At 65.3% G+C, this 26,650-nt stretch overlaps 1 protein-coding gene and 1 long non-coding RNA gene across 4 annotated transcripts; one reads left to right on the forward strand and one right to left on the reverse strand.

The window, feature by feature from the left end:
- Nucleotides 1-12,397: 12,397 nt before the first annotated feature.
- On the reverse strand, nucleotides 12,398-18,797 carry CHMP6 (charged multivesicular body protein 6). Of its 3 annotated transcripts, none has more exons than XM_059148817.1 (8): nucleotides 18,647-18,797; nucleotides 16,363-16,472; nucleotides 16,118-16,205; nucleotides 15,947-16,033; nucleotides 15,087-15,152; nucleotides 14,823-14,903; nucleotides 13,844-13,898; nucleotides 12,398-13,340 (listed from the first exon to the last, which is right to left on the reverse strand). In XM_059148817.1, exons 1-8 carry the CDS (start codon nucleotides 18,707-18,709, stop codon nucleotides 13,285-13,287), a joined length of 606 nt encoding a protein of 201 aa, XP_059004800.1. In that variant the 5' UTR covers nucleotides 18,710-18,797; the 3' UTR covers nucleotides 12,398-13,284. The 3 variants fall into 3 exon arrangements, with proteins under 3 accessions (XP_059004800.1, XP_059004801.1, XP_059004802.1); XM_059148818.1 differs by lacking the exon at nucleotides 18,647-18,797 and adding an exon at nucleotides 17,217-18,023; XM_059148819.1 differs by lacking the exon at nucleotides 18,647-18,797 and adding an exon at nucleotides 17,086-17,196.
- A 358-nt stretch (nucleotides 18,798-19,155) lies between these two features.
- On the forward strand, nucleotides 19,156-25,446 carry LOC131816259 (uncharacterized). The gene is made up of 2 exons (XR_009347990.1): nucleotides 19,156-22,837; nucleotides 24,801-25,446. It is a non-coding gene; the product is annotated as an uncharacterized LOC131816259 (long non-coding RNA).
- The last annotated feature ends 1,204 nt before the right edge of the window (nucleotides 25,447-26,650 follow it).

Raw genomic sequence — 26,650 nt, forward strand, 5'->3', positions numbered from 1 at the left:
CTGCGTGGCCCGGGCGGTGTGTAGCCATGTGGGTCTTCAGCACCCAGCCCTGAGCACGAGGGTCCCCAGTCGGGATGCATGTGCGCTGTGGGGCCGCGTTTGGAGGCGAGAACCGGACGGTGCCCACCCCGGCTCTGTGGCCCACAGCCCCGGCGGCCCAGGAGTCGAGGGCTGGGAGCGGGAAGAATAAAAGTGCGTGTCTGCATCAGCTTATTTTAGGCGCGTTACATAAGCGGCTTCATCTCGGCGTCACGTAGGGAGGGGGTCTCAGATTTAATTACAGGATGACAGCCTTTGCTTTTCAAGCAAGCTGTTCTCCTGGCAGGCACAAGGATTGGTGAGTTTTTGCTAAACAGAAGGAGAGCTTTCTGAGGTGGCTGCCCAGCAGAACTTCGAAGGGCCTTCACCTCTGTGCCCCTTTCTGCCTGACCTGGTGTCTGCTGAGCTTGGCCGAAGGGGTGGCCGTTCGGCTCCGACCACAGGGACGCGTGTGCTTGCTGGGCAAGGGGCCGCTCCTCTCCCTCCGCCCTCCTCCTCCGGCTCCCAGAGAAGGAGCCGCCAATCCAGGCTCCTCCTCCTCTTCTCCTTCGTGGATTAAAGCTCTTAGAATGGGTAACCAGAAGGTTCCAGGGCCCGAGGGACGGGTGTACCTATCAGACCTCGCCTTTCCCATCCGCCCTGGCTTGCCCGACTGACCGCGTCCACACCAGGCGCCGCGGCTGACTGGCCTGGGCCAGGGTTCTGGCACAGCCGGCTGATTGTGTCCGGAGGACTGTGTTCTGGGCCCCGGCCACGCCCACGTTCTCCGTGACCGTCCGCTGGATCAGCAAGAAGGCTCACAGGTCTGGGGGACTCCTGGGGGGCTCCTGCCTCCTGCCAGCAGGAAGGTCACCTCTGCAGCCTCTGCACAAGAGGACAGCCGCATTTCCTGCTTCCGGTGAGGCCTGGTGTCACCGGCACAGTCTACTCCCCCGGCCTCCGTGAGCCGCACCCTGGGGGGAGACGGGCAGAGCCTGGGGAGACTGGAGGTGCAAACAGCCAGGGAAACACCGAGAACTGTACCTTCCACGTGACGAGCCCTCAAACGTTTGAGAGATCGTCAGGGGCCCTTAGTCGGACGTGTCTAGCAAGCACCCGGATGCCACGTCAAAGACTCTACATGCAAAACTGCCCTTTAAAAGAGGGTTTCTCCAGAAGACTCCGCAGCCCTTCATGTGGGCTGCGCGTGGCCACCGCCTTCCCGCGAGCACGGGAGGCAGGTGAGCTTTTTTTTTTTTTTTAAGATTTTATGTATTTATTGGACAGACAGAGATCACAAGCCGGCAGAGAGGCAGGTAGAGAGAGGAGGAAGCAGGCTCCCCGCTGAGCAGAGAGCCCGATGCGGGGCTCGATCCCGGGACCCTGAGACCGTGGCCTGGGCAGGCGAGCTTTGCTGGGAGACGCTGACAAGCACTGTGCAGCCAGGGCCGCAGCTCGTCCCCGTGACCCCGTGTGGCCCCGACGTGAGAGAAGACCCTTCAGCTCCGTGGTCTTCCTCCCAGAACCTCACCCCAGTGTAATCTCCATAGAAACATCCCACAATCCCCACGGAGGGATGGCCCCAGAGCCTCCCTCCCCCCCAAATTGCCAGGCCCCCCCCAAAACCAGAGGCGTGAGAGATGGCTCGGCCCAGAGGAGCCTGGGGAGGCATGACGCCCGGGGCGGAGAGGGAGTGACGGGAAAACCAAGGACACCTGAACAGAGTGGACTTCGGCTACCGACCGTGAGCCAGGCGGGTTCCTGGTCTGGCCCGGGCAGCGCCGCGTCGGCGGGAGGTGGTGACGACGGACCACGTGGAGTGGACCTTCCTGATGACTGTTTATGTTGAAAACTGCCCAGAAATGAAAAGTGTATTCAGGGGGGCACCAGCCTCTATGTGGCCTGCAGCCCCCGAACCCTGTGCCCCCTGAACCCCGCTTCTGTGGGGCCAGCGGGTGGAGCCGTCGCCCCGTCCCCACAGAGGCCATCCTGGGCCGGGTCTGTGGACGGCGGCGCGGCTCCGTGCGGAGGGTGGCCCCGGTGTGAGGCCGCCAGCGGTCAGCGAGGGCAGGACAGGGTGGCCACTGTCCTGCTGCCCAGGGGAAGGCTGTCTCCCTTCTGCGCCCGGCTGGGTACTCACATTTGCACTTTCCTCAAAACCTGCTTGTCTTCAACCCGAACGCAGCTTGAAGGCTTTCTCCTCTGTAGTCAGCATGTGGCCCTAGACGGGGCCGCTTCAGCCCGGGCCCGGAGGGGTCTGTGCTCAGGGAGACAGACATGGGAGCACAGGGCGTGTGTGGGGCGGGGGGTCTGAGCGGAGCCCCGCCTGGGCAGGGCCCCCGTCTCTGCGGTCTCCGGGGCGGGGAGTGCGCTCAGCTGTCCCACACGGAGGAAGACCGAGGGGCACCGGACAGGCTCAGGAGTGGCGTCCAGCCTGCCGTCCGGCCTGTACTTGCGGGGCTGCGGTGTCAGCCCTCCTAGCCAGGCAGCCTAGAACGTTCCCCCAGCTTTCCCGCTGGCCAGGCCTGCGGGAGGGCCGGAGGGGGCTCCCCTCGGTGGAGGAGACAGAGGTGCTGGCCACCCGGCAGGGCTGGGTGGGAGAGGTTCCCCAGCAACCAGCCCCCTTACATAATCGCCTCGGCGTGACTCCAGGGGCCGTGGGAGGCGGCGCGGGGGTGAGCACCGGGGCGCGAAGAGGCTCCAACTTTCTCTCCCCACTCTGCATGTTGGCGTCATCCCGCCTCGGCTCGGGCACCCACCTGCCCTTCGGAAGGCGGGAGCTGACACGGCAGATTGAAACAGTCGGGTCCCTGGGCCTCCCTGTGGGGCGCAGGGCAGGCCGGGCGGGCCGCTCTAGGGCGCCCCGGGGCCCCCTCTGTGCAGGGTCGGGTGCGGAGGGGCCCTCGGGGAACTGGTGAGGCCCCAGGGAGCACTGCCACGTGGTGACCCAGGGAGGGTTGGGAAGGTGCGGCTGCCGGGCGCTCGCTGCCCTCCTGCCCGACACGCCATCTGACAGTCCTTCTCTGTGTCTCGACGGACTTGAGCGGCCCGCAGGGAAGGGAAGGGTGGTTTGGAGCAGGGGGAGGGGACACGTTCTCTAGAGTCGGGGCTTGGGGGACGCCCTGGAAAGCGGGGCCTGGCCTGTCCCGGCGGCCTTCCCCGTCGAGGCGGCCCCCAGCCCGGGGCGCTGCCAGGAGCCCGCAGACGGCACTGCCTGGCGCACACAGATGGCTCCCCTGCCCAGGGCCGCTGCTTCTAATTTCAGCTGCTGGAGGCTCTGCTCACTCTTTTTTTTTTTATTCCATGTTTATTTAAAGCCGGATTTTAAAATGTTGTCTTCAGCCCTGAGATCTTTTTCTTCTCATGGCAGGTCTGAAAGCCTCGGGGGAGCACGGAGGCCCACTTGGCCTGGGCTGCGGGTGGCCTCCGGGGGTGCAGGGCGGCCACACTGTCCCGCATAGTCATGGACGTCTGCCAAGACTGGCCTGCACGTCCCTGGGTTACCACTGCGGGCTCCGTGTCGTCTCCGTCTGGGGGGCTCCTCCTGCAGGGGCCTCTCTTGGGCCAGGTGTGTCCCCTGGATGTGGCCCCGGGGCCAGGGGGCAGCTCCTCCCTGGTGAGGCAGCACCAGCTTCTGCCCTTCCTGGCACTCAGCAGCACCCCACCCCCCAATGTGGTTGGGAACCAGGGGCGTCCGGAGGGCACGCTCGCTGTGTGGACGTGACGCTGGGCCAGCGTCACAGCCATCCGTGTGTGCACATGCCGGATGGCGGGAGGAGCCACAGGCCCCGTCCGACTGGGTGACCGGTGCTCCAGAGGCGTGAGGTCCTGTCCCCTTGAGTCCCATATGAGTACAGTTGGCCTCTGCCGCCGCTCACCCTGGAATGTGCTGGGATAACCAAGATAGAACCGGCCAGGCAGAGAGCAGAGCGGGCTGAGGAGGCCAGGCTCACTACCAGGCACCAAGGCGTGTGCAGTAGGACACCCATGGGGGACAGAGGGCATTTGGCTACGAGCTCCTGGAGCAAATGGTAGGGAATTCTGGGAAGAGAGGGCTGGGGTCTTGGGGAGAGTGACAACCCTAATCCAGGTCCCCAGAGCAGCCAGACCAAGAAGCCAAAGAAACATGGGCCTTTGGCAGGGGCTGGGTGGGCAGCAGGCCTGGGACGTTGGGCCAGCCCCTTCTGCGGTCCCTCCAGGACAAAGGCTGCCCCTGGGCCTGGCGTCTCAAGGGAGCCGGGCCACCGCCACACTTGCAGATCTCCAAGAAGTGTGGTTTCAGCTGCTTCCCTGCCAGGTATGGTCGGAAGGTGACATGGCTGAGAAAAATCCTATTGGTGTCTAGCTCGGGATGTGATTTACTCCACCAGGCTTTTCTCTCTCTCTCTCTCTTTCTCAAAACGGGGAAGAGACAGACATCTGTAGAGAAGCTCCTGGAGACTCGGCTGTCGCCTGGATGTCCATGTGAAAAGAACACTCTCTCTGTGGGGAAAAACCACTGAAACAGCGGGGGGGGGGGGGTGACATTTAACCCTCAGGCCGACCATGTGGCCTTGCAGAGTGTCGCTCTGTGGGGACAGAAGTGAGGCCCCAGGGGAGGTCTGGCAGCTCGGCTCCTAATTCACACCCAGATTCGGTTCTTAATTCACACCCAGATTCACACCCAGATTCGGGACTCTCTCCGCGCCCCAGGCACCCGCAGTCCTTTGTGTGGCCTGGGGCTGGTGTGCTGGGCTCAGCTGTCATTCCCCGCATTCTTGGGCTCGCAGATTTCCCTCTGGGAACGTTAGTGACCCTGATTCTGCTTCTGGAGGTAAGAGCCAAGACTCTTCCCACAGGGACACGGGCTCCTGGTTGGAGAGCCGAGGTGGGCTTTCAGGGCAGCATGGCTGGAAAGTTGAGCTGGTCATTTGCGGGCGGTGGGGACAGGTCTGGTCGATTGGGAGTGTCAGTCCTGGACACGCCTGCGGGGGCTTTACTGGACGTGCGCCTGCCCATCTTCTGAGGGAGGTTCAGAGGCCGAGGCGGCAAGTGCGTTTGAGTTTGTGGTAAGCTCCGCCCGCAGGAGCAGGGTCCCCGCACCCCGGCTTCGGGTCTGCAGAGAGGATGCAGGACACTGGCCTGGGCCAGGGGGCAGGGACTCCGCTTCGGGGAGCCTTCACTGCCACCTGGTGGATGGCCCAGAAGGGTGATGTGGGCCCGTGGCAGGTGCAGAGAGGGGTGGCCCCGGGCAGGGCCAGGTCCGGAAGGCGCAGAGCGCCCTCGAGGCCGGCCCGGTGGACAAGGCTGCAGGAGACGGTGGGATGGTGACAGCGATGGGGCAGCCGCGGACTCCGGGCGTGGCTGTCCTGGTGCTTGTCCCTGGATCTGGGCAGTCGGAAGGTGGCTGCGGGTCTGGGTCTGAGGGCCGAGAGATTCTTCCATGATGTTCGACCTCCCGGAGCCTGTTCTGGGGCGCGGCGAGGAAGGAAAGGTCCTACGTGTGCGAGAGGAGGCTCAGCGTGGCGCAGACACGGGCTGGAGACTGCGGGGGGGTCCCCCTGCCCCAGCAGCCCTGGCTGTGCCCCGAACCAGCGGGCCGCGATCTGCGACACCTTGTTTAAGATGGAGGCGGAAGCCCCGTAACAGAGCAAACATATTTTAAAGTATGCGGTTCCGTCCCCGTGAGACCCCTCTAGGGTGTTCACGGGGCTCCACGTCTCCTCGGTCCAGTCCCGGAGCCGGGTCAGCCGCGCAGAGGGCGCCCCCCCGCCCCTGCCCGCTCCGCTCGCCCCGGCAGCCTGTGCTCCCCGTGGCCGCGGCGCCACTGCGTGGACCTTCCACGTCGGGCTCCTTTCTTGGGGTCCGCCCGAGCGGCAGCTCCTTGCACCTACAGCGCATGGGGGCCCTGCGCGCTTGTCCGTCTGCAGCGGCCCGGGGAGGGTCTGCGCCTCCCGGGGAACCGGGGGCCACAGGGCCGCCGCATTCCTGCGTGCGCGCCAGTTCTCGGTCCTGCGTGCGCGCCGGTTCTCGGTCCCGGCGGGTGTCTCTGGGGGTGGGGCTGCTGGGTCATGTGGTGCCCCCGTGTTTGGTTGTTTCTCCTCGTGCCGCGTGTCCCCCCCAGCCCCGCGCGAGGCTCGGACTTCACCGCCTCCTCGCCAGCCCGTGCTCTTTGCTGTTTGGTTCTGGCCATCCTGGTGGACGGAAGGTGGCGTCTCCGTGTGGTTTCGGTTTGCGTTTCCCTGAAGCCGCGTGACAGTGGGGACCTTGGCGTATGTGTGGCACTTTTCTTGGAGGAGCCAGATTTCTCCGGAATTTCGTGGCTTTATTTCCGAAGTCCACCAGCAAGTGAGCCCCGGAGGCCAGACGGCCGCTCTCAGAGGCTTTTGACCCAAACTCGGCCCCATCCCCCCCAGCTAACGGAGGGACCCCCCCAGGACCCGCTGCTGTGTCCTGCAGCCCAGGCAGGACCCCAGAAGCAGCAAGGACCATGGGCCACTCTGTGAGCTGAGTATTCCTGGGTGCCTTCCAGTTGGAGCCCCCGGGCCTGAAGACAATCCAGGGCTGTCCGGCCTCTCAGATGTGTGTGAGGCCCTGCCGAGCCCCCGAGCCCCCCGCCCTGCCCGGTGCTCTCGGGGAAGACACAGGGCAGCCGCCGTCAGACACGCAGAGTGAATGGAAGGGCTGACCTACTGCCCACGGACGCCGCGGGTGGGAGCCCAGACCATCTGTGGCCCTGGCAGGACCAGGCTGCCAGGTGGTGGCCAGGAGCCGGGGAGCCGGGCTCCAGCAGCCTGCCCAAGGCCACTCACTGCCAGCCCCTGGGACAGCCTTGTCACACGGAGGCCGGGACCGGGGCGGGGTTCCCTCTGTATCGAGGGGGCCTGCCGGAAGCTTCCTCGCCGCACCCCCACAGAGAGCTGCTGGCATCAAAGGGTCGTGAACCAGATTTTCTGAAAGCGACGCTCCCGGATGCTCCCCCAGGGCGAGCTCTGTACCTTGTCCTTCTTCCTGGTTTGGAGCGGGAGCCCTGGCCTGTCCCCTGCTTCTCTGTCCTGGGTGTGGCGAGTCTGTTTCCCGAGGCTAAAATTCTGATTTGTTTCCAGGGTTCGTTGCTAGTAAACAAGCACGTGTGGGACTCCGGGCAGTGGCCTGGTAGCCCGCGAGCTCACAAAACCTGCTGGGGACGTCTCGCAGGCCTCCTGTACCTTCCTGCGGCATGTTCTGTGTTCACAGCCGTGTTGCCACAACTAGGCGCTTTCCTTCCTTCCCAACACGTGTGCTTCCGAGTTCTCTCCTGCTGCTGCCGGGCCTCTGGGGGACACCGAGTAGGCGCCGTCAGAGCAGTCCCCGCACCTGGTTCCCCATCTCGCGGGGGAAGGGCTTCCAGCCTTGGCCAGTGAGCCTGCTGTTAGCCGTCGGGTTTGCGGGCGGCTTTTATAGAAAAGTTCCCTTTCTCCCTAGTTTGCTAGGTTTTGGTTTTTGTTTTTTAGTGACAGATGTGGGATTTAGTCAAATGTTTTTCTTGCATCTGCCGAGGAGGTCTTCGTCAGCCCGCCTCCTCCCGTCCGCCCCTACGGAGTCCCACAGGCTGATGTCCGCGCGCTGAGCTGACCGGACGTTTCCGGCGTAAACCCCGCGGGATTCATCCCAGCACCGTCACGCCGGGATCAGAACCCGTTCTTACACACTCCTGGCTCGCCTGGCTCCTATCATGCCGGATGCGGGCGGAGCTCGCGGGGCAGCGCTCCAGCGGCGGCCTTCCCTGAGCTCCGGCGGAGGCGCGGGGACGCCTGCCCTCGGCGTCTGGACGGACCCGATGCTCAGCAGACGCGAGCGCGCGGCCCATGCCCGCAGCCTCGACGAGCTGCCTGGTGTGGGGCTTCCGAGAAATTTGTCCGTTTCTTCAAGACTGATGAATGTACACGCACAAAACTGGTATTTCCTCAATGTCCTTCTAATGTTTACAGGGTCTCTGGCAACGGTTCCCTTTCGTTCCTGATGTAGCTGGTGCCTCCCTTCCCTGGTCGGTCTGGCTCAGGCGCATCACGATGACCGAGCTTCCCAAATAACTCTTTTGGCTGTCATGGATTTTTTCTTTCACGTTTTTGTTTTCATTGATTTCTGCTATGATCTCCTTTGTTCTCATGATTTTGGATTTAATTTGCTCTTTTTCTAATTAATTAAGGTGAAAGTTTAGCTTATTGATTATTAAGTTCCCTTTAAAAAAAATAAGCGTTTGGTATTATGAATTTCTCTTTGAGAGAAAAGGCGCTACTTCGGCTGCCGTCCACAAACGTTCATGTGTTCATGCTCGTTCCGTTTACAATATTTTCTTACTTCTTTTGGGAATTCCTTTTTCCCCGTAACTGCTTATATCTGTGCATCTTTCCGAGATCGGTCATTGATTTCCAGAGTCATTACATGATGATCTGATCTCATTTTGTAGGATTTCAGTTTTTCTGCAATTTGTTCAGGTGGACGGCACGGCCCCCACACGGTGCACATTGGCGTGTGTCCCGCGTCACGGGACGAGGTGTGCTCTGCTGTGGGCGACTTGGTCCGGCCGGTCTGTACCCTGGAGAGGCCGGCTGCGCGTCTAGCCTCCGAGAGACGGTCAGTCCTTCGGTTCCGCGGGTTTTGCCTCCGGAGTGTTGAAGTCCTGTGGTTTGGGGGTACGCGCCTTGGGCTGTGATCCCTGCCTTTGTCACTTAAGGTCCCCCGTCTCTGGCGACATGCGTCTTGAAGCCCGCGCTGTCTGGTGCTGACATGACCACGCCAGCTTTCCCGTGATTCGTGTCTCCGAGAGGTATTTTCCCCATCTTTCTCTTTTTTACCTGCCTTTACATTAAAGTGGGTTTCTCCGAGATACCATAATCAGGCTTTTCCGTTTTTATTCCCGTCTGGCAGTGCCTTCACTTGGTGTGTTCGGACCGTTCATGGTTAGTGGAGATGTTAAGAACTGAACTTCGATCTACCCCTTTATCGCTCTGTTTGTGCCTGTTTCCCCTTTCCTGCCTTTTCCCGGGGTGTTTGAAAATCTCCTCGTGTCTGGTCGCACGAGGGGGCTCGGCCACGCGCCCGGCCTCCCGCGTGTGGGATCCGGAGTTAACCAGACGCTCTGCTCCTCCTGTCGCGTCACCGCTGTGGGCGTCCACAAGTGTTAGGGTCGACAGTCACACGTCTGTTTAAAAACGAGACGGACAATGACCTCTTCTGTGTACTCGGATGTGGGCCGTTTCTGCTGCTCCTCCCCCGCTCCCGAAGTCCCCGTGGTGTCGCTTCCTGGCGGCCGGGAGAGCGTCTCTGGCAGCTCCCTCTGGAGCGGGTCTGTCGCCGCCTCCTGCCCTTCGCCCAGGAGTGTCCCCGTCTTTCCTTCCTTCCCAAAGCATGTTTGGACGACACTGAACTGCGGCTTGACCGCCGTCTGCCGGCGCGTTCCAGACCCTGCTCCCCGGGTTCTGGCCTCTCTGGTTTCTGTCGCAGCTGCTTGGTTGGATCGTTGTCCTCCGGACGGCTTTCCTCTCCACCCGGAGCCTTCTCGGTTCTATTCCTTTGCCTTCAACTTTTCACCAGTTTAGTTACATGTCTGGGCGCGGCTTTCTTTGGATTCACCCCGTTTGGGAGGGGGAGTCACTGCAATTCTTATGTCTGTAAGTTGAAGTTTTTCCTCAAATGTGAGAAAGTTTTGGTCAGTCTTTCTCCATTTTTCCCCCCCGCTATCATGTTTCTCCTCTCTTGGGATTTTTTTTTTTTTTTTTAAGATTTTATTTATTTATTTGACAGAGAGACACAGCGAGAGACGGAACACAAGCAGGGGGAGTGGGAGAGGGAGAAGCAGGCTCCCCACCGAGCAGGGGCTCCATCCCAGGACCCTGAGATCATGAATTGAGCCCCCAGGCGCCCCCGTCTCGGGATTTCCATAACACAGTGTTGGACCCTCTCGCCCTGTCTCACCGGTCCCGCGGCATGGATGCGCCCCCGCTCTTCTGTCTCCCGGCCAGACCCGACGAGTCTGGTGGCTGCTCCCCCGGCTCACATGGGCTTTCCTGGACACCCCCTCTCTGCGATGGAGCTTGTTAATTTTTTGGACTTTCGGTGTATTTTCTGGTTCTGAAAAATGCATTTTGCTCTCGTGTCTTCTCTGCTCCCCAGCTAAGACTTTCCATCCGCTTCCAGCTTGTTGAACTTGACCTCCTGGGAGCTAGTTGCTGTCCTTGCTCTCATGTGCTTGAAGATCCCACCGCCTGGATCTGAGCTGGTGTCTGCCACTGTCTTTCCCCTGGGAAACTGGTCACAGACACCAGCTTTGCATGGAATGACTGGGGGTTGTAAATCCGGCATCCGGGCTGCCGTGTCGACTCTAGGTCGGTCATGATCCTCAAAATGGTTTTTGTCCGGCAGCCTGTCAGCCTGGCTGGCTCAGACAGGTTGTGCCGACCTCCAGTGGCCACCATGGGCTTCGAGTGTTCTTGTGCATGTGGACGGGGCAGCAGGCGTCCCTCCTGAGTTTGTGGCCAGTGAGTGACCGTGGAGAGCTGACACCACCAGAAGCCCATGTGTTGTCAGGACAATGCCCCACACCCTGCCTCAAGTCCCCCAGTTTTCTCCCTGGGTACAGCAGGGTTTCAGGGAGACCCTATGGGGAGGGGGGACATGCCTCCTCAGGGCAGGGCACACGGGGGCCAGGGGACCCCCATCTACAGCTGGCAGCCCCCGTTCTGTAGCTGGGTGCCCAACCCCATCCTGGACGGTGCCCCCGTCTCATCCTGGGTGCCCCCCCTCCCAGTTCCCCATCCCCTGCTTTTAAAACTTTCATGCTGCCTGTACTGGGGACAGACGTGCATCCCACCAAAATGGTCCCAGTGCCCAGTCCTCACCCCGCCTTCCTGCCCCACGGCCCCACCGGAAGCCTCTCCCACCTGTTTCCGCAGCCCCCACTGATCTCGGGTAGGATCCAAGCTCTGCCACCAGGGCTCTGAACTCAGCTCTCACTTCTCTGCGGTGTTCCGAGTTCTACGCCCCGTAGATTACAACGAAGGTGGGTCATGGTCACATAGGTGGTGTTTCAGGACCAGGGTTCAGTGCTGGGTAGCATCAGTGTGAGCTCATCCTAGCTCCCTGCACACTCACGCACACACACGGGAGCTGCAAGCCAGGCAACCTCCAGGGCCAGAGCCTAGGAGGCAGCTCAAGGTCATGCTGGGTTTCAGGGCAGAACCTCCTTAGATGAACGGAATAAACATGTACAAAGAGAAAAGGTGATTAGTTGGCACATGAGGCCTAACTTCTGAGACACTGAGAGAGGACAAAGTTCCCTCCCCAACTTTCCAGCTGTTGCAGGAGATGCGGGGACCCCTTACCCGGGTCAGGAGGACGCCTGGGCTGCTGTCGGATGCTCGCTGGGTTCCCCATGCCCGGGAGCGGGCCATGCACACCCAGGCAGGTTCTCCAGGCACTCACCGCGGGAGGGGGGTGGTCAGAGCGCTGACCCCACCGCACAGCCCTCAGGGAGGCCAGCCAGTGACTGCAAGGGGCAGACTTTGCCGCCAGCCCTCAGCAAAGGGAAAGGAGAGGGGTCCACCCTGCCAGTGGGGGGTCGGCACTTCCCCTACCCAGGCTGCCCGCTCCCTCCATGACCTTGGACCGGCAGCCGCAGAGTAGGGCAGGGTTGCTGGATGCAAAGGTAGCCTGTATCTTCTTGTCTGTGAGAACCCCCGGGACGGCCACGGATGGCTGTTACCAGAAACACACGGGTGGGGCCCGCAGCCAGACTGACACCGTCAATGCCAGTTTCCTGCAAAATCCCCCAAATGAGCTGGCAGAGAGCCCCCTCCAGGCTGAGGCTGGCATTACACCTCCAAATCTGGTTTTCAGCTCTTGTCCCCCCCTAACCTCCTGCCCCCTGGGTGACTTGGCTGCAGCCCACGGTGGCCTCGAGCGCAGGACACGGCAGCCCCTAGGAGTGGGGCACCCCGTTCTTCTCCTTGCTGCTGCCTGCCTGCTCCCGGGGCATGTGGCTTCCCACCTGGGCCTCCAAACCAGACCCCTGCTGGAGGAACCCAACCGACCAGCCTCCCTCACCTCAGTGCACACAGAGACCGTGGTGCCTGTTTCCCTGGAGGGGCCCAGGACCTGACCCTGCGCCTCGCTACCGGCAGCTGCCCAGAGCGGACAGCCAGAGCGCAGGGTGCCTCGGTGCCCTCGGTGCCAGAGCCCCGCTGGGTGCGCTGAGGACCCTCACCTGCCCCACGTCCCCAGCCCCCAGGCCACTCGAGGCAGGCGCAGTGGAGCAAGTGCCCAGTAGGGGCCAACGTGCCGTGTTTCAGGGACATGAGAGGAGCCGCACTCGAACCCACCAGCTGCCCCCAGGGACCCCATTCCACGAGGCTGCAGACCATGCAGGCATCAACTTTAATACGGGGCTGACCTGGGAGGGGGCTGGGAGGGTCCCCTTTCTGTTGCAGGTGGCAGGGAGATGTCATCGGGATTGTCTAATGCCAGGATGAGCCGTCGGCCAGAGAGCCGCGACCACCCCCGACAGCATCCGCCTCGTTGGAGAGCCCTGGGGGCCCAGCAAGCTCCCAGGCGACGGGGGCCGCACCCCCGAGCAGGCCCATCAGCACCTCCGGGAACCCCCGGGAGACCGCTGGCTCCCCAGGAATGTCCCTTTGCAGCAGGGTTGAGCTCCCGCTGGTGCCAAGGACCAGCAGGGGTGCATCCACCCCCGCCAGCCCAACACTGTCGAATGTCGACACAGAAGAGGGGAGGTTTCCAGCCGTGAACCGATGGGGAGACGGGGCAGGTGAGGAAGCCAGGCCAAGGCAGGCGCTCCCTAACTGAAGCCCCGGCCAGCCGGCGGGAGCAGCAGCAGAGAGGGAGGGGCGGGCGAGGAAGCCGGTTCGACGCGCCCTCCCAAGAAGACAGCAAGCTGCGGAGAAGGCGGCCCGCGGAGCCTTGCAGGGCTGGGGACAGGAGTGGCCAGCACCAGGAGCCTTGGGCCTGCCTGTGGCCGCGTGGGAGCCGCAGCGTCAGAAGCTGCGTGTGGCTGGAGGGTCTGAACGTTGCCATTTAATCCAGAAACGAGAGCAAGGCCACAGTGCCAGGGAAGCGCTCCGCAGAGCCCTCCTGGTACCAAGCCCACGGCGCCACGCTGCGCCATCAGCACCTGACCGGCCTGGCCTGGCGCCGGCCTCCTGGGAGCCGGGTCAGGGCTGGCCACGCACCCAAACTCTATGGGCCCCAGGCTCTGGGGAGTCCCCGCCAGTCCCGCGAGAGGAGGCCGAGTTACGAGGCCGCCACCAGCTCCACCTGCCTGGGCTTGGCCTCGCGGGGCGCTTTCTCTGTGGAGGAAAGAAAGAGGCGTTGGCCGAGGAGAGAAGACCAGAGAGGCAGACACTTCCAGAGAAGGAGGTGGTAAGGAGCCAGGACCCAGGACAGCGCGCTCTGGACAGGGCCTGTGGGGCCCAAGGCGCAGGCAGGGGCCTGTTGTGAGGGAGGGGCAGGAGGCAGAGGAATGTGGAGGGACCAGCAGCCACACAGGGCCGCAGCGGGAAGCGGCCCCACAGGGCCCTGCTGTCTAGAGGACGGCTCGTCCTGGGCTGGACATGGCCTTTTCCCAGCTCGGCTTGTGGACTACGCCTCTCTGAACGGGGTCAGGCCCGAGAAGGTCACCCCATCCTGGAGACCCGGGCCCAAGCCCAGAGCGAGGCCTGTGCTTACCTGCCCCACTGGGGAGGAGGGAACCGACTTTCCCTGAGTGGGAAGGGGGGAAGGACCTTGTGGCCCGGGCATTTTGCTTTGTCTGGAAATCCGTGTTCTCTAAAGGACAGGACGAGAAGCGTACCTGGTTTCTTTTCGGGAAGGGGCTCTGAAGGAACCTCTGGGAGCTCTATCTGCTCCTACAAGAAAGAGGGCAGAGGCTGCAGGACACCACTGGGGCGGGAAGTCCCCCGCGCTGAAGCCCCGGCAGGGGCTGGCACTACTGAGACCTCAGTTGCCCCAGGGGGCTTCCCAGGAGATCTCAGCTGCAAACCTGGCCGTGCACTTGGGCACACGTATGCGCACGGGCCCCGGAGCCACAGAAGCGCCTGCTGTGCTCGCGCAAGGGCAGGTCTGTGGTGGAGCTGCCTGTCCCCCAGGGGCCCCCTCGTGGCTTGGGGCATTCGGGTCCTCGGGAGGAAGGACATCAGGAGGCAGCGCCCATGGGACACGGAAGTGCACAGAGCAGCGACATGAGCTAGTGCTCCTCCTGCGGGCAGGGGGAGCGGCAGGCGGGGGGAACAGGGAGAATGCGGCGCCCCTTGGCGGGGGGCCCAGAGACAGAGACCGCTCAGTCAGGGAGCGGACACAGGCCTCAGGCCTGCACGAGACGTCAGCAGCGTCCAGGGTTATGCATGCAGGCCCCGTGCACGACAGCGAGCCCCTGGGCCTCAACGAGAAAGGCCACCCGAGATCACAAAACCACACTCTGTCCTCTGGAGGGGCCGACGGAGCCAGAAGTCAGCATCTCTGCGCTGTCCCGGCCGCCGGGCTCCGGGAGGCCCCAGCCTCCAGCAACCTCCTCGGGTGGGCAGCCCGCGAAACCGTCTCCCCGGGGGGGCTTCTCCCTGCTGTCAGCCAGGCCCGCGAGGAGACGGGCCTCGGTGCAGCACAAGCGCTAGTTTCCGGAACACCGACCGCAGCGACAGGACTGTGTGCTCCCCAACACCAGTGACCACCACGGGCAGAAGCCGCCTGGGGTCCTGTCGCCCGAGGGACCGCGCCCAGTTCTGGGAGGTCCCGTGGCCCGAGGGACTGCGCCCGGCTCCGGGAGATCCTACTACCTGAGTGATCGCGTTCAGCTCCTCCAAGATGGCCTCCTCATCCTCCTGAGTGAAGCTTCCCGCCAAGAGCTCGTCTATTTGCTGCGAGAGGAGGAGCAGAGGTGAGGACCGGGGCCAGGCTGGGGAAGGAGACCACCCGTGGCTCAAGGCCCCCCACCTTGAGAAAAGCTGACCACCCCCGGCACAGGCAGGCGCGGCCCTCGAGGGCACCCGCTGGGCACTCACACGGGCGGCAGATGGCCCCCGTGGCTCGGCAGCACCTACCCGCTGGTACTCCACGGCCTCCTGCGTCTCCTCCAGTATCCGCTCCACTTCCTCTATGGACATCACCTAACAATCGGTTCGGAGGGAGTCTCGTCAGCGAGGCCCTGGCAGAAGCCCTGGCGGGAAGGCCACCCGGACCGGAGGGCACCAGCCAGGCCGCGCGGAACACGACACGGTTCTGGTTGTCTCTGCCGTGGGCTGGGCCGGTGCAGAGACTCCGGAGCTCGGCCCCCACCGCTCCGCTCAGATTCCTGCCGGCCCTTCGCCCCAGACCTCCAGCACCTCAACCAGCCCTCGGAGGTCAAGGCAGAAATAAGCAAAAAGATGTCAGAAACTTCCTCAGAGCGGCTGACTTGATCGCGTTTGGGTTCAAAGAGCCTCTGCTTGACCGGCAGGGACACACTGGACGGACGGGTGGAGCAGCTGGTGGCCGGGGCGCTCTGTGTGGCCCCTGCTGTCCCCTTACCCGGAGATCAGGGCCGGCTGGGGCACGGCCTCTCCCACCTTCTGCCACCACCTCTACGCCGCATCCTGTGACAAGGCTGTATTCACCTCCTCCAGGAAGCCCTCCCAGTGAGTCCGCCACACCCTTCGTGCACCCTCACCGGACTACTCTTCCAGTCACATAAGCATCTGTGGACCCAGTTTCTGGTCTGCGCCCATCAGCCCAGTCTCAGGTCAAGACCCTGAGTGTGTCCGCCTCCATCGCTGCCTCCTGGGAGCATTGGCTCTCCCACGTTCCCGGCGGGCACCGCTACTCCCGGCCCGCGGCCTGGGCACAAGTGTGGCCTGGGGTATGAGCCTGGCCCCTCGTCCGCCCAGCTCCCCTTACTTTCTGCCCCAGCCCTGCCAGGGCCCACCTGGTGCATCTTTTTCAGACACTCGTTTCCGATCTGCAGCCCTTCGACCACCTTCATCTCAATCTGGGTGAACTCGATGCTCTGGACCTGGGGAGGATGTCGAGGCAGACCCAGTGGTCAGGTGTCTGCCCTCCCCTGCTCCCCCCTCCCCCCGCCGCTCGCCCCACCGACCATGGTTTCCAGGCTGGTGATCTGGTTTTCTGTCTTGTCCAGAAGCTGCTCCCGGTACCGCTTCTTCTTGAGCAGCAGCTTGGCCCGTCTGCAGAGGGAACCCCACACGGTGACCCAGTGGCCGGCATGCCTGTTGGTGGCCTTGCCGGGCGTGGACTGGCCTCCTGGGCCTACCCCCCCGCCGGCTCCAGGACCACAGGGGAATGAAGCCCCTTCTTGTCCGGCCTGCCCTGGGCCCCACTCACTCCTTCTTCCCGTCCCGCAGGAGCTGCCTGGCGATCTCGCGCTCGCGCTCCAGCTGCTGGGTGATTCTCTTCTGGTACTGCTTCAGCTTGTCCCGCTGCTGCTTCAGTTGCTGCGAGAGAGCAGGCCTGGGTCGGCACACGCCCTCGCTGTGCCGGGTCCTGCGCCGGCCGCGCGTCACCCCCTCTAACAGAGTTCTCCGTGGGGACAAGGGGCACATGGGGCAAGGGCTGGCGACATTTATGGCTGTCACCACTGGGAGGGGCATGCTCCTGGCACCATGGTGTGGAGGCCAGGGGCGCTGCCCAGCATCCCGCAAGGCCCAGGAGGGGCAGCCAGCCCCAGGGTCCACAGCGCGGAGACGGAGAGCCTGTTCTCAGTGGCGTCACAGCACAGCAAGGCTGTGGGTGCTGGGGATGGGGGCAGGACAGAGCGCCGCCACTGCCTCCAGGGTTCAGAGACAACCCAGAAGGGCCACCGGCCCACCCAGCCACAGGGTTTGGGGCCTTCCAGCCCGGCTCTGCGGGCTTCAGACGGGTTCCCGCTGCGTGCAGCTCCCCTGCCTCCGCCGCTCATCACCGTGTCTTTGCTGACAGCCGCCGCCACGTTCATGTGGTGTTTGCGTGATCGTGCCAAGCAGCTGGGACCCCGGGTGCTGTCCCAGAAGGGGGGGGGGCGGGGCATTTACCGCGTCAGTCAATCCTGCCCTAGTCTAGACCACTCACATTTCTTTCAAATTTCGCCATTTCAGAGGACGCTACGGTGAGCGCGTGCGGGCACAGGGCATTTCTCCTATGCGGCCTTCTATCTTTAGGAACGATTGCCCTGAGTTAACTAAGCGAAAAGGTCGGTACACCTGTAAGACTCGGTGTAGGGAGAAATCATCCGCCAGTGTGGACGCGTCTGCAGGGACCCGCTTCACGGCTCCCTCCACAGCACGCCTCCGCAGCACCTGCCCGGGGCGCCACATGGCCGGTGGGGCCGCCCGGACACTGCAGTGGCAGGTGCCCACTCTCCCGGCCCGAGGCCCAGAGACACGGCGGCCAGCCTACGAGCCGTCCTCTCCGCTCTGGCCGTCCTCCCCGGAACTGGGCCTCCACCCCCGGCCAGGGCCACGGTCCCAGCCGGGTGCGTCCAGAGCACCGAAGACGAGCCGCAGGACGCGGGTACTTAGGGAAACCAGACGCAGCGGCGGAGGGTCACGGGGGAGACGGCGCCCGGCCGGGAGTTCCCAGCTTTACATCCGAGCGACCGGCCAGTCGTCGGGTTTACTGTGCGCGGACCGCGCTGCTCCGTCTGGGCACGCCCAGCGGGGCTCCCGGCCAGAAGGGCCTCCTTGAAGAGAAGCCCCGAGCTGCGTCCTCGGAAGGAGAGAACCGCGGGGGGCGGGCGGGGTCGGCCAGGCGCGCCCCCGCCTCCGCAGAGCCCAGAGCGCGCCCCACCCCGGGCAGCACCCCCGCTCCTCCGGTTTCCTCCAGGGACACCCGTGCCAGACGCGGCTCCAGCCGGGGAGCCTCGGTCAAGGACCTTCACGACAGGAGGTCGCTGCAGCCAGCGCGAGGCCACCGGAGACCGCGCCCGTTTCCCGCTCAGACCCGACGCCGGGCCGGCAGGAGCGCGAGCGAGGGTCCGCGGGGCGGTGGTCCGCGGCCACCCGTCCTGGCGCTTCCTAGGCCGTCCTGCGTCCGGGCCGCAGAGACCGAGTGCACCGCGGGGCAGCCGGGAGCCGCGGGTCCGCCCGGGGTCTCCGGGGTCCGCCCGGAGTCTGCGGGTCCGGCCGGGGTCTCCGGGGTCCGCCCGGGGTCTGCGGGTCCGTCCGGAGTCTCCGGGGTCCGCCCGGGGTCTGCGGGGTCCGCCCAGGGTCCGTGGGTCCGCCCGGGGTCTGCGGGGTCCGCCCAGGGTCCGTGGGTCCGCCCGGGGTCTCCGGGGGCCGCACACCCGCACCGCGGGCCGCCGTGTGCGGGGCTGGCAGCGCGGCGCTCCCGCGGGCTCCGGGGCTCCGGGGCGCCCGACCACCCGGCGGGACCGTCCCCCTCCCGGGCCGCGGCGCCTGCCCCCCGCGGCGCGCGCTCGCCCGCCGACCAGGAGCGGCTGCGACACCGCGCGACTCTCCGCGCCGCCCCGACCCCGCGGCCCCGACCCGCCCTCGCCCGGGTCGCCCGCCGCCCGCGGTCCGGCGCCGCCGCCCGCGGCCAGAAGCCCGCCCGGCGGAGCGGCAGGCCCTCCCGGGGGCCGCGCAGCCCCGGCCCGCTGTCCCCCGCCGTCGCCGCGGGGCCCGGCTCTCACCAGGACGGCCTTGTCTTGCTCGGTGACCCGGCTCTGCTTCTTGCGGCCGAACAGGTTGCCCATGGCGCCCCGGCCCGCGGCCCCGCCCGCCGCGCCCCCTCGCCGCCCTCGCGGCCTCCGTACCGAAGCCCCGCCCCCGACGGCGGCCGCGCGAGGCCAGACGCCGCAGAAGGCGAAGCGCGTGCGGGCGAGCGGCCGGCGGTGCGGGGATTCGGATCCGCCCTCGCGGGACTGGGCGACCGCGGCTCGAGGACGCTGCCGGCCGGGCCTGCGCAGGCCTGAGCGCCGCATTCGCGCGCTCTGCGGAGTGCCCTGCAGCTGCCGACTAAGACTCGAAGTCGCGGTCTCCCGTGTAGGTGGGGTCCTTGCGAGGTCCGCGGGCCGGACGCCGTGTCCGCGAGCCCCTGCGCCCCGGCGGGTGCGGCCAGGCGGCGCTGCGCTCAGCGATCCTGGGCCCGGCCCGCGGGCTTCCAGGTGTGCGCGACGGCTACCGGGCCGGCCGACCCCCGGCCCGCGGCTGAGTGTCCCGGCCGCGCGCGCCGGGCTCGGGGGCCACACGGCCCCTCCCGCCACCCAGCACCCAGCCCTGCCGGGTCACCCCAGCCGGTCCTGTGACGGACTCTGCCCTGAGCCAGGCCCGGCCCTAACAGCCCAGCGGCTCACGGGCGGGGCGCGGGGGGTCTGAGAGGAGCCGCTGGCCTCACCTCTTCGGTGGACGCCGAGCCGAGCGGGCACCGGGCTGGCCGGCTTCCGCGGGGGTGCGCTGGCAGGAAGCCCTGCAGGTGGTTAGGGAGGTCCGCGTCCAGAGGAAGCGTCCATGCGGTGAGGACAGGTCCACTGCCTCATGACGGAAACCCGGAATAGCCGGCTGCTGTGGCTGGCCGGTCCCCCCAGGACACGGTGGTCTGGGGGCTCAGCGCTGCTGCGCCGCTGGGCACCCCACACTTGTGGGGAGCAGGCGGCCGTCGCTGGGGAGTCTGTGTTGCTGAGCCCACAGGCTCTGCCCCGGCTGCCGCGGCCACTTTGTGAGCGCCGGGAGATCGGGGAAAACCCTCCATGGTGGTGACTCACGTCAGGTTTGGCCACAAGGCCTGGAGTTCTATTTCTGTTCCACAAGATGGGCCCCAGTCTAGGTGGCCACCCGAGTACTTCATTCTGGACACCCTGATTAGCCAGGGAGCCCTGCGAGAGAGCGTGCTGCGTGTCCCTGTGTTCCAGCCGCCTGCTGGGGTAAGGTCCAGCCTCGGTGGGAGGCGGCGTGGCCACGGGACAGAGCGGCCTGCCTGGGGCAGAGGAAGGGTCCAGAGGCCGAGAACCAGAGTGGTCTGCAGGAGAGACCACCCTTTGGCTGGGAAACTCACTGGGGTGCACACCGGGGCTACAGAAACTGCCCTTCAGGGCTGAGAATCTTGCTGGGCACAGGACAGGCTGCAGGAGGCCCGCCCAAAGCAGCTGCAGGTGGAGGAGAAACACCGAGGGGCCTTGCATCCACCGGCCCCCTGGCCTTGCACCGCAGGAAGAGAGAAGCAGCTGGCGCCGGGAAGGGAGCCCCCTCCTCTGCCTGCAGACGCGTTGCTCCAGAGCTCCAGTGAGGAAGCCCCCAGCCAGCTAGCCCACCAAGGAGAAGCATCTGCAGGTCTGGCTCCCCATCATGAGGCGGCCAAGGAGAGTGAGTCCCCGCCCAGCCCGTACCTACTGCGGCAGTGGCGCTCCTCGACTCCCGAGGTCAGGTCCTAAAAGCTGACACGGCCAGTGGAACTCAGCCACCCGGTCGGCCCGGAGCGCCCCCTGCCCTGGGAGGAATTGGCAGGCAGCAGCCCGTGCCAGCTACTCAGGCACCGGCTTGCACAAGCAGGTCTCTGTCCCCACGGGCGGGGCCACGCTAGCTGACGCCAGGGGGAGCGGGGTTGCGCCTTCCCTCTGGACTCGGCCAAACCTGCAGATTCCTGAACAAGACCGACGGTAGTGGCTGTTCCTTAGCAGCAGGGCAGCGGAAGGACAGAGTAGGCACTGTGAGCAGGCCGGGCGCTTGTACTTCCTGGAATCCTGCAACGTGGCGCCCCGGTCGTGGAACTGGCTGCGGCTGGGGGCCGGTGAGGGGTCGGACTGTTGGGTGCGTGGTGTCAGATCTCTCCTCACCCCATCTGGGTTATTTTTTCACTGATCGTGTGCGCTTTCCCATCATGTCCATTTTGTTCAGGCTTAGGGGCACCTGACCCAGCTGTCAAGTCCAAGACCAAAGCCAGAGAGCCTGGCACTGTGCCTCGTGACGGCTGCCCCCACAACCCTGCTCACCTGACCTCTGGGCCTGCCCCCTGGGGTGCCCAGGGGACACTGATACTGCCACCATCATTCCTGGCCCACAGAGGGCTTTTCGAGAATATGTGGTCCTCACCAAGGGCTCTGGCCAGGCCTCTGTCAGGGCAGTGTGGTTTGGGGACACAGTGAGGCATTCAGTGAGTGGGCTGCACCGGGCAACTCACAGCAGGTCCTTATCTCCCCAAATTTTTGGGAGTCTTCCCTACCTATCACACCAAGGGACTTTTGGCTCAGCTCAGCTGTGCCAAGTCCAAGCTTCCAGCAACAAAGGACCAAACTGGGCCTCTGTGGCTCTCGGTGCGAGTCAGCAAAATCTTGGTGTTCCCGGGGTGGGGCCCGGAGGAGAAGCCGCCTCCCCTTAGCCAGCGACTGCCTCGGTGTGGTCTGCACGGAAGGGGGTGTCTCAGGGAGGAGGGTCACCTGTGCTGGCGGGCCAGGCTTTATGGGGTGAGCTCGGGGGTGAGCAAGGTCCTTCCCCTCCACTGTCTCGGTCCTCACACGTCCTCGGGCTGCTCCGGTCTGGACCTGAGGGGACGGAGACCCCGCTGTGCGTTGGAATCCTGCCAGCGCCGGGCTGAAGCTGGGGCACGATTTCCCGATACTACAAGAAACCAGATCTCTTATAGCAGCCCAGTAGATTTTCCCATTTTCTGGTTCTACCCTGGAACTGAGAACTTAAAGCTTGTCTTAAAAACGTCAGGTCGGCGCGGGAAGTCTGAGGTTGCCGGCCTGCCCTTCTGACCTCCTTTTATCTTAATTACCTCCGTCGAGACCCTCCGTCCTAACTACATCCCATTCAGAGGAACTGTGGGTTGGGAGCTCAGGACCTGCATTTTGAGGGGACACGGTTCAACCCGCCACACACAGATGAGATCATCACTTCCTATCACCTGTCCTGGACTTCCGCCTCCCAGGCTCTCCCGGAGCGACTTGTCACCCGCCTTCACTCGGGTCAGCTCTCTGGGCGTTTCAAGCCGGAGGTGTTTAGTACGGAGGTTCGGTGCCCCTAAACCGCGGATGGGCAGGAGTGAAGGGCGGGGCCGCACCGCTGGACCCTGGCGGGGGGCGGGCGGGGGCACCGAGACTCTGCGGCTTGCGAGAAGCGGGTCCTGTCAGTGACCGCGGCCTCCTGCCCTGGGCGTGCTGCCCCATCTCACCTGCCAGAGCCCCCCAGGTGGCCTGTGACTGCCCGGGGGGGGGGGGCGGGGGATCAGGAGACTCCTCCTGTGGGTGGACTGTAGCCCGGGATCCCGACGTGGCTTCCAGGGAGGGTGTCATTGGGGAGGTGGCCGTCCCATGACGCGCTGCCCCGGGGGACGTCGGTATGAAAACATGACCCTTGGGCGGGCCACCATCCGCAGGGCCGCTGGCGGCTGGTAGGGTGCTGGCGGCCCGCATGGAGTGACCCCCGGCCTTGCGGTGCAGATGACGTAAGCTGCACGTGAGGCACCTGGGAGTGGGCGGTCGGGGACCAGCGCGGGAAGCCGCCGCCTCTGTCCACCTGCTCTCCACCTCCGAGGCCCGCTCCCGGACACGAGCTCTGATTGGCTTCCCTCCCTGGGCCAATCGGCGGTGGCCGTGGGGGGTAGGGGGCTGATTGGCTGAGCCCAGGGGCGTGCCCACAGCTGAGCCAATCCGCAGAGGGGAGGGCGGGGCCCACAGGAGGCAGGCGCGCCCACTCGCGTACACTGAGCAGAGGGAGTTGCCTCCCCGCGTCGACGCCAGGTGCCCCCCGACGCCAGGTGCCGCCGGACGCCAGGTGTCCCCGATGCCGGCCCTCCCACGCCCGGCCTGCGTGTGGGCTGTGGGGCCAGGGCGCCCCGCGGAGGCCGAGCTGGGGCTGGCTGGTGCGGTGCGGGGGGGACACGCGCGGTAGGTTTTCAGGGGCCTCGGGGGTCACACCAAGGCGGCGCGGACAGAACGAGCAGAGCATGTGGGATGAGCCGGAGACCAGCCCAGAGCGAGTCCGAGGAATCCAGGCGGATCCCTGGGCGGGGTGCGAACGCAGGAACCGGCGTTTTGTCCGCGTCCGTAGTGTGGGCGCTGCAGTGGCCACGCGAGCGGCCGCGGGAGCCCCCAGGGCGCGCATGCTCGGAAGGGCAGGGAAGGGGGGCGGCTCCCAGAGGCTGGGGCTGCAGGGGGGGACCCGGGAGAGACTGCGGGGGGGTCCCGGGAGGGGCTGCGGCGGGGGGCGGGAGAGACTGCAGGGGGGGACCCGGGAGGGGCTGCAGGGGGGGCCGGGGAGAGACTCCGGGGGGGGGCCGGGGAGGGGCTGCGGGGGGGGCGTCGGGGAGGGGCTGCGGGGGGGGGCGGGAGAGACTGCAGGGGGGGACCCGGGAGGGGCTGCAGGGGGGGGCCCGGGAGAGACTGCGGGGGGGGTCCCGGGAGAGACTGCAGGGGGGACGCCGCCAGGCCCCGCAGGGGTTTGCTCTGCCGGTGACCGCTGCAGGCCCCACGGGAGAGGAGACCGAACCGCAGCAGGTCAGGTGTCCAGACACGGCTCTTAGGGCCTTGAGAAGAACAGACGCGGGTCCGCAGGGGCGTCCACAGCCTTTCCGGAAGCCTCGCGGCTGTGCCGGGCTGCGGTCGGGCCGCGGCGAGCCACCCGGCGGCCACGCGGCGGCGCTGCAGGACAGCCAGGCGGCCGGCCCCCCTGCGGAGTGTCCCCGCGCCCGCATGTCAGCACTCCAGCACCTGGCACCCAGCAGGCAGTGGCTTCTGGGGGTCCTCGCAGGAAAGGGGGTCCAAGAAGCCCGGGCTACAGTAGAGACCTTCCTGGACGGGGACTGCCCTGGGCCCCCCACCACCCCCGCTGGGAGAGGTCTGCCCTCTGTCCACTCATTACCGGTTCCTCCTTTGGAGATGATCGCCGCAGACACAGGCTCATCTACACCACTGTGAGGGGCGACGGGAAACCGGCGCAGAGGGACCGGTCGCCTGCCTGACCTGGAGCTGGACTCTGAGACCCTGGCCTCAGTGGGAGGAGGGATGGAGGGAGGGGTGGTGGCCTGCACAGGGGCGGGGGGCCGGATGGACATGTGTCTAGAAGCTGTGGCCTGCGGGGTGGAAGCAGGTGGTGGGTGGCCCCGGGCTGGCTTCTGAGTCCCTCTGGTCACGCTGCCCCCGCGTGCTGCGGTCTCAGGCTCAGGGAGGGTGTCTGGGAGTGGGAGAGCCGAGAAGGGGCCTGTGCTGGGGTGGGGGCGGCATGGGTGCCGGCGCAGGGGCGCCGCTGGGCAGGGCTGTCCCGCAGCTGTGCCGCCGCAGGGGCTGCAAGGGCTGACAGGTCCAGAAGGGCCCTTGGGTGTCCCCTCACACACGGTGTCAGTGCCTCTCGGAGTGACCACAAGTGCCCGGTCCTTCTGAGACTGGGCCGTAGAAGCATGGGGGCCTTGTCCTGGCCTCCAGCTGGACGGCAGCCCCGCAGAGGGAGCTCGGGTCCAGCCACTCACTCATGGCCGCTGGGCATCCTCACACCTGGGGCGCCCGTGGACCTGTGGTGAGTGGCCAAGCAGTGCTCTTGTGACGCACCGGGGACAGCAGGTGCGCTCCATGACCTGCCCCTGCACTCGGTGCTCAGAAGCGTCTCTGCTGCCCCCCAGGGCTCTTGGGCCTGTCCCCAGCTGGGCTCGAGGCAGCGGGGTCCCACGGGGCTTCCCGGTCCCCAAACTGCTTCCTCTAGAGCTGGCCATCTGCAAGCCTGGTGCAGGGGCTGCAGGCTTCGTGGCCCCCTGGCGCCTGCGTGTCCCCAGGTGCCATCGTCACAGGCCCTGCGTGTCCCTGCAGCCTCGCCCTCCCTCGGGACACACGCAGTGAGAGGAGCGTCTATTTCCCGCAGGCGCAGCCCGGATTCAAACCCAGGCCGGCCCACAGACCCTTCAGAAGCCGTGCTCTCTCGCCTCTGGGTATTTTGTGCATTGAGGGGACGGTCACGTCACATACAGGTCACCATCTGAAAGTCAACAATTCAGTCATCTGGTGCTTCACAATGCCGTGGGACCACTACCTCTGTGCATTCTAGCACCTTCTCCTCACCCGGGAAAGCATCTGTGCCTGTTAAGCAGTCACTCTCCACCCCCTCCCCCCGCCCCTGGTGGCCCCGGTCTTTCTGTTTCTGTGGATTCCGACTCCAGATTTCTCATGAGAGAACAAGTACACGACACGTGGCCTTTGGTGTCGGTCCTGTCCCCGTCCGGCCACACTGTGGTGTCGGTCCTGTCCCCATCCGGCCACACTGTGGCAGGTGTTGGCACTGGCTTCTCAGAGCTTGGGCATCAATGCTCTGGTGCAGAGAGACCACGTTTTGTTTATTTGGACATCAGTGGAGCCGGGCTGTGTCCCCCGCTCGGCTGTGGTGACCAGCGCGACCAAGGACATTCCTGCGCGAGCCCCTGTGCGACCGCGTGTAAAGACCTTGGCACCACCCTTTGGATCACCGTAGCTCGTAGCTCCGTAGTGAGTTTCGAAACAGGGAACTACCAACACTTCAGGGTGTTTTCTGGCTATTTTCAGGGCCCCTTGCATTTCCGTGCGCATCTGAGGGTTGGTCTTCTCAGTTCTGCAAAAAGGCAACGGGGGTTTTCCTTTGGCTGAGATCGCCGGGGACTGTGGCCATGGATGGCCATGGATGGCCACGGGGCCTCCGTGCCGGAGCGCACAGCCACAGTGGGCGGGGCTGGCTCTGCCTTCACGACAGGACGGGAAGCCCTTTTCGGGCTGCTCCTTTGTTGGGGCGTCATTTGCTTTCCCCCCAGTCTGGAAGGTTCTGATACTCAGCAAAAAAGAAAGAAAAACCCACGTGGGGTTCCCTCTTCCTTTGGTTTTAGCTGTTGCTGGCCTCTGCCCCCCTTTCCTGGGGAGCCCACGGTCCTGTGCATGGCTGGGGCTCCCTCGAGCTGGCTGGGGCCCCCGGAGGTGCCTGGTCTGAACCGCCCAGTTAGAAGAAAGTGGGGTTCAGAATGCATGATGGGGGATGGGCCATCATGGTCCCCGTGGCCCCTCCCCTGCGGGGCCTCTGCCTCTGGACCCCCGTCCCCCTGCCCATGTACCAGGCTGTGCGGCCAAGCAGGCTGCTCACTGGTGCAGGTCGGTGGTCCTGGGGCCCTGGCAGGCGGGGGCCTTGGGGGCAGCCCTAACCAGGATGTTCGGGCTGGAGAGGTGGGGGGGGGGCGCGGCGCATGCCCTTGGTCCTGTCTTGGAGACATGAAGCCCACCCCTCACGGGAGGAAAGAAGGGGCTGTAACTGATTTCCAAGGGGCTTCTCTTGAAGAGGAGAGATCGGATCCGGGGACCAGCTGCGGGCCTGACACCAGCTGCCTCCTCAGCCCAGAGGCCGGCCACCTGCCAGGAGCCCCAGTTCTAGGAAGCCCGATGTCAAGCCCCGGCTAAAGACTCGGAGACTGCGTCCGTCCGCGGGGCTGTCCCCGCTCGCTGGAATTGGCCGCGGCAAGGGCGCCCCAGCCCCGGGCCGTAACGAATCACCCCGCACTCTCCGCAGGGCCGCTCGTCCTGAGACCGGGACCGGCGCACGCGGGCTGCCCGCACCGTCCGCACGCCGTGTCCCCGCGGGCAAGCGGCGCCCGGCCGCGACACCGGAGAGCGCGCGTGTGCACCTGCCGTGTGCCGTGTGTGCGGGCGGCGCCCGGCGCGGACGGTCTGCGGACGCTCCGCAGGCGGCCCCGAGCCCAC

This window comes from Mustela lutreola, chromosome 15 (genome assembly GCF_030435805.1).
Source record: "Mustela lutreola isolate mMusLut2 chromosome 15, mMusLut2.pri, whole genome shotgun sequence".
Classification (NCBI taxonomy): domain Eukaryota; kingdom Metazoa; phylum Chordata; class Mammalia; order Carnivora; family Mustelidae; genus Mustela; species Mustela lutreola.